Here is a 6,996-nt window from a genome sequence, read left to right as displayed (position 1 = left end):
CAAATGCTAAAGAGGTTCAAATCAGAATACGAGTGCAATGCTAGTAAAGTTACACATAGAGATGGTCTAAGAGCACATTTGGGTCATGAAATTCAGAGGCGTGAATATGTAGGATATGAACACAAAAGAATGAAACCATAAAGCCAAGAGACTTACCAGTTATCAGTTGAATAAACAAACAACAAGAAAGAACAAATTCCACAGTGCTCTGAATGTCAACAACGAGCAAGAACCCAGATTCTTAGTGTGTTAGAGTTCCCAAGGGCTTCAAATGAACCCCGGGCAGTGCTCGCACCAAGAAAAGTTGAAAATCGAATCCCAATTGTTTTGGCTTTCAGCCGGCCAAGAATCAAAGTATAGAACAAGAGAATAAGAGAATAATAGAGTAATCGCTTCGATTTTTAGTGAATCCGGGTGATTAAATTTTGTCTCAAAGGGGAAAATGGAGGGGTATATATAGTAGTAGGAATCAGGCAAACAAACAAGGAAAACAATCAATCAAACATAAATATGGAAAGAAAGTACCACATGATATCAGTAATGGAACGGGTAAAAGGAAAAGTATAAAATTTTGAACCCTAATTCGACAGAATCAAGGAATCAACCAACGGTTTTGGTGAATCGGCTTCATATCTCCTTGCCATGAATGTATATAGACGGAATATCGTCCAAATACCGAAGGGTGAAGCTGACCTCCCTTGATTCGTAAATTAATATTTTCCAAAAATGGGGCAAATACTAAGTAATACCACAATCTTGTAAGTAATACTGAGGTAACACATAAAAGGTAAGAAAATCACATAAGGAATCCATGATTGAGACGGATTCGGAGAAGATTGAGAGGGCGGCTAGGGTTTCGGTGGGAGGGAAGAGTGTTTGAGGGCGGCTGATGAAGAGAAAGTGGGGATTGGGGTTTGGGTTAGGGGATATAAGGAGAGTAGTGAGAAGTGTTGTGAGCTGGGTTATTGGTCCAGGGGTCTATTTGGAGCTTAATGGTCCGAAATTAATCCTAATTTTGGGCCAGAGTTTTTAAATAGGAAATTAAGAGAAAGTAATTAAAGAAAATGGTTAAATAATTTATAAAAATGATATTTATGCCAATTAATACTTTAAAACAATAGTAGAATATTATAAAAATATAAGATATTATTTTGACCTTGAATTAAATGATGAATGCAATAAAATTGCAAGATAAAAGATATTATTGCAAGATTGTGCAAATGGCCTAAAAATACTAATGTAATTATAAAAAATAGAGTAAAATATCTGAATCAAGTATTATAGATGCAAAATAATAATTTTAGGTTATTATGTCATCACAAAAATAATTGGAGGGAGTAATTAATAAATATTCAAGTAATTTAAATGCAGAAAAATCAATTTTAAAGCTCTGAAAATTATGGAAAATTATAGAAAAATGCTTGTATGGACTTGTAACTAAATAATGACGCGAAAAAATGATGTTTTGAAAGTATATATATTATTTGAGAAAATATGAGGGCAAAATTGGGTAGCAACAGCTGCACCTCTTTACTCGGGAACGATGAAAGAATTGTCGGGTAAAAACAATGATGACCAATTTTGGCCGAATAGAATGAGGAATGAAGTGATTTGAAAAAATGGAGGCCAAACCCTGGTTCCTGAGTTGTCTACATATCCCTGATGTTACGGGAATCATGCCGTGTGTAGTTCCGGAGCCAACGGCGAACGAAACCGATGGAGTTGTTATAAGAATGGTCGTATGTTTCGAAAAGGGTTCCCTTGGATAGGATATATCGGATGAATGTGAATCTGAAATGTTACAAATGTATGACAAAGCGAGTATCTAAACGGTCATAAAGTAAAAGGTGGACAATTGCTGGTGGTCGGTTACGTTTGAAACAATTGAAGGATGTGAACGTTGTGAACGTTACGAATGTTGTGGCCGGAAACTGGAGCGAAGATTGCTCCCGTTTGGAAGAACGGTTACTTTTCGAGTTACTTGCAAAATTTAAAACACGGTACATGCAAATATATATATATATATATATATATATATATATATATATATATATATATATATATATATATATATATATATATATGGAGTATTGCAAAAATTTAAACATGATACAAATTCCCTTCAGACCATGAAGGTTGTCTTTGGACGGTGATGATGATATCCTTAGACCATGACGTCCTGGGCCATGAAGCGTGTGATAAGGGATTCGTAAGCCATGAATTGGTGTCCTCGGGCTATGAGGATGGTGCCTCTAGACTATGACGCCTTTGAATAATGGTGTGCAATTTTGAGAGATCCTCAGGCCAGAGAATGGTGTCTCCCGGCTATGAGGATGATGCCTTCGGACTATGACGCCTTTGGATAAAATGTCAATGTTTCAGCCCATGAAATGCAAAGATATGATGCTTGGTCATATGCAAGGTCGAGACAAGATAAGGCTTAGTCTTGTGTGAGATGAGGGCAGCGCTTAGCCCTAGGTGAACAAAGAGATAGCGTAGTGCAGATAGTATTTAATCTTATGCAAGGAAAAGGCAATGGTTAGCCTTATGCCAAAAAGGGGGGACCAATGCTTAGTCTCGTGCGGGGAAAGGCAATACTTGGCCTTACGCAATTGGGGAGGCAATGCTTAGCCTTATGCGAGAAAATGAGACAATTCTTAGTCTCATTCAGGAAAGACAGTGCTTAGCCTTATGCAAGAAGAGGAGACAATGCTTAGTCTCATGCAGGAAAGGCAATGCTTAGCCTTATGCGATTAGGGAGACAATGCTTAGCCTCATGCGAGAAGAGGAGACAAGGCTTATTCTTATGCAGGAAAGGCAATGCTTAGCCTTATGCAAGAAGAGGAGACAATGCTTAGTCTTATGCAAGAAGAGGAGACAATGCTTAATCTCATGCAGGAAAGGCAATGCTTAGCCTTATGCATTTAAGAAGGTAATGCTTAGCCTCATGCAAGAAGAGGAGACAACGCTTAGTCTCATACAGGAAAGACAGTGCTTAGCCTTATGCAATTAGGGAGGCAATGCTTAGCCTCATGCAAGAAGGGAGGTAGAGCTTAACCTCATGCAAATGATGAGAAGGCGGTGACAAAGTAAAGTATTTCTTAGCTGGAGGTGTCTGCGCTAGGTAATTTGTCGTCATAAAGGTAATGACTTGATGTATCTGCGGATAATGTTTTTTCATCGTGCCTGCATCCAAAGAAAAATTGTGAGTTTTATTGGGGGAAGGTCGGTTCGTGCTTTTCTCTTCTTGCTCGTCCTTTGCTCCTGTCTTGGGATCCTGTTTGAGTTACCCTGGGCAACATCTGGCTGCCATAGAAACACAATTTTTCGAAAAATATGCAATGCATTTAATAAATATAGTTATTTGAAATGTAGTAGCATGCGATATCAAATAATTTAGATGAACCGGTGACTGTGACATATTTTAGAGACATTGCGACCTCCTTGCCTTAGAATTTTGAGGGTCCCCTTCAAAATACTGCCCCAGTTTTAAATGTATACTTATGACAATAATTTTGGATGTTCCGCATATGACAAAGTTGGCTAAACTTGAGATCTTACCCTAGTTTCTGATCGTGGGGAGAATGAAGATTTTATTAAGATGTGACCGAACCCACAGGGCTGCCTACGTATCTCCTCTTAAACGGGAATCAGGTCAAGCATAGTTCAATTACATCAAATGAAGAAATGTAAACAATCCTAAATATAGTATCTCTTGACTGCGTCTGAGTTGATAGGTTTTGGCCAAATCTCTCCGTCGATTTCTGCAAGTATGAGTGCTCCTCCTATTAGTACTCGATGAACCATATAGGGACCTTGCTAAATGGGTGAGAACTTCCCCTTGGCTTCATCCTGATGTAGGAAGATCCGCTTTATCACTAACTGCCCCATTGTGAATTGTCTTGGTCTAACCTTTATATTGAAATCTCTTGACATTCTATTCTGGTAGAGTTTACCGTGACATACCACATTCATTCTTTTTTCATCGATGAGAGCCAGTTGTTCATATCGGCTTTGTACCCATTCTGCGTCGCTGAGCTCAACTTCTTGTATGATTCTTAGAGAAGGGATTTCTACTTCGGCAGGGATAACCGCTTCCGTACCGTAGACCAGCAGGTAAGGAGTTGCCCTAGTTGATGTGTGAACCATGGTACGATACCCGAGCAGAGCAAAGGGCAGATTCTCGTGCCATTGTTTGTTATTGTCTACCACCATTTTCCTTAGTATTTTTCTTGATCTTTTTGTTGGCGGCTTCTACGGCTCCATTCATCTGCGACTTGTATGTCATGGAATTCTTATGCTTGATCTTGAAAGTTTCACACATGGCCTTCATTAAATCACTGTTGAGATTGGAAACATTGTGGGTGATGATTGACTCTGGCACTCCGAGTCGACAAACAATGTGATCCCGAACAAAATCGGCGACGACCTTCTTAGTTATAACTTTGTAAGATGCGGCCTTAACCCACTTTGTGAAATAGTATATGGCCACTAGAATGAACCTATGCCCATTTGAAGCAGCGAGTTCGATTGGACCGATGCCATCCATGCCCCAAGCGGAGAAAGGCCAGGGTGCGCTTGTTGGATTGAGTTCATTGGGTGGCACTCGTATCATATCAGCATGTATCTGGCATTGCTGACACTTCTGGACATACTTGATGTAGTTTGTTTTCATAGTCATCAAGAAATATCATGCTCTTAGTATTTTCTTGGTTAAGACAAAGCCATTCATGTGTGGTCCGCAGGTTCCGACATGTATTTCCTCGAGCAATCTGGATGCTTCCTTGGCGTCGACACACCGTAATAATCCCAGGTCTAGAGTCCTTCTGTACAGAATTCTTCCGCTTTGAAAGAAATGATTGGCTAACCTTCGGAGTGTGCACTTCTGGGTATGAGTTGCGTGTTTCAGGTACTATCCCTTTGCCAAGTATTCTTTGATGTCATTGAACCATGGATTTCCATCACTTTCTTCTTCAACATGAGCACAATAAGCTGGTTGTTTATGAATTCCTATTGGGATAGGGTCGATGAAGTTCTTGTCTGGGTGTTGTATCATGGAAGATAAAGTGGCTAATACATCTGCGAACTCATTTGGGATCCTCGGAACATGTTTGAACTCTATCTTCGTGAACCTCTTGATCAGCTCTTGTACATAGTACAAATATGGTAATATTTTGGTGTTCTTGGTAGCCCATTCTCCTAAAACATGATGCACCAAAAGATCGGAATCTTCAATCACCAGCAACTCCTGAACATTCATGTCAATGGCCAACCTGAGTCCCAAGATGCAAGCCTCATATTCTACCATATTGTTGGTACATGGAAACCTCAGTTTGTAGATACCGGATAGTGTTGGCCAGTTTTTGATACTAATATATCTCCGATACCCACTCCTTTGAAGTTTGAAGCTCCGTCGAAGAACATTCTCCAACCATTATATGCTTCGGTGATATCTTCTCCTACGAATGATACCTCTTCATCAAGGAAATATATTTTCAATGGTTCGTATTCTCCGTCTACAGGATTTTCTGTCAAATGATCTGCCAACGCTTGCCTTTTGACCGCCTTCTGAGTTACATAGATGATGTCGAATTCACTTAGCAATATCTGCCATTTTGCTAACTTTCCCATAGGCAGTGGTTTCTGGAAGATGTATTTCAGCGGATCCATCCATGATATGAGATATATGGTGTATGCACAAAAATAATGCCTCAACTTTTGTGTTATCCATGTCAAAGCACAGCAGGTGCACTCCAGCAATGAGTAACAGTCTTCGTAAGGTGTGAATTTCTTACTCAGATAATATATTGCCTGCTCCTTTCTTCCAGTCTCATCATGTTGTCCCAAAATGCAACAAAAAGCTCCACCTAGTACGGACAAATAAAGCAGCAAAGGTCTTCCTGGTTCTGGTGGGACCAGAACATTTGGTTTAGACAAATACTCCTTGATTTTGTCGAAGGCTTTCTGACATTCTTTAGTCCAGCTTGTTGCAGCAACTTTCTTTAGCATTTTGAAGATCGGCTCAAAGATCACAGTTGATTATGCTATGAAACGGCTTATGTAGTTGAGTCGCCCTCAGAAGCTCATCACATATTTCTTATTCTTCGGAGGTGGCAAGTCTTGGATAGCTTTGACCTTTGACAGATCCAATTCAATCCCTCGACGGCTGACGATGAATCCTAATAATTTTACGGCAGGGATTCCGAAGGCACACTTTGCAGGATTCAGTTTCAGATTTTACCTTCGCAACTGATCAAAGAATTTCCTCAAATCTGCTATATGATCTGTGCTTCTTCTGGATTTGATGATGAAATAATCCACGTACACCTCTATTTCTATGTATCATGTCATGGAAAATGGTTGTCATGACTCTCATGTAAGTGGCTCCAGCATTCTTCAAACCAAACGACATCATTTTATAGCAGTACATTCTCCATGGTGTGACAAAGGCTGTCTTTTCGGCATCCTCTTCATCCATCCAGATCTGATGATACCCTACGAAGCAATCCACAAAGGACTAGAGTTCATGCTTGGCACAGTTATCTATCATTATGTGTATATTGGGAAATGAGAAATCATCTTTGGGACTCGCCCTAATTAAATCTCGGTAATAAACACACACTCTGACTTTCTCATCTTTCTTCAGAACCGGCACAATGTTGGCCAACCAAGTCGGATATCCAACCACTCTGAGAACCTTGGATTTGATTTGCTTGGTGACCTCATCTTTTATCTTCAAACTCATATCCGGCTTGAATTTTCTGAGCTTTTGTTTTACTGGTGGACACATGGGATCAGTAGGTAGCTTGTGAGCCACTATGGACATGCTCAAACCAGTCATATCATCGTCGGATTATGCAAAGATATCTGCATACTCTTTTAGGAATCATACATACTCATCCTTCTCTAATGGTGGTAGGTAAATGCTTATACGTGTTTCCTTGACCATTTTGGAGTCCCCTAAGTTAACTATCTCAGTCTCGTCCAAATTAGACT

At 39.8% G+C, this 6,996-nt stretch overlaps 1 protein-coding gene across 1 annotated transcript; it reads right to left on the bottom strand.

Annotated features, from left to right (window-relative positions):
- Positions 1–3,819: 3,819 nt before the first annotated feature.
- LOC138897720 (uncharacterized) lies at positions 3,820–4,149 on the bottom strand. Its single transcript, XM_070183727.1, has one exon. The coding sequence runs from the start codon at positions 4,147–4,149 to the stop codon at positions 3,820–3,822; it is 330 nt and encodes a 109-aa protein (XP_070039828.1).
- Positions 4,150–6,996: the final 2,847 nt, after the last annotated feature.

This window comes from Nicotiana tomentosiformis, chromosome 8 (assembly GCF_000390325.3).
Source record: "Nicotiana tomentosiformis chromosome 8, ASM39032v3, whole genome shotgun sequence".
Classification (NCBI taxonomy): domain Eukaryota; kingdom Viridiplantae; phylum Streptophyta; class Magnoliopsida; order Solanales; family Solanaceae; genus Nicotiana; species Nicotiana tomentosiformis.
The sequence above is the reverse complement of the archived record's forward strand: the minus strand, read 5'-3'. Positions and strand labels throughout refer to the sequence as shown.

What these genes read in the sequence shown, in the direction of transcription:
- LOC138897720 (XM_070183727.1), bottom strand. Translation starts at nt 4,149, where the DNA reads ATGGTTCACACATCAACTAGGGCAACTCCTTACCTGCTGGTCTACGGT.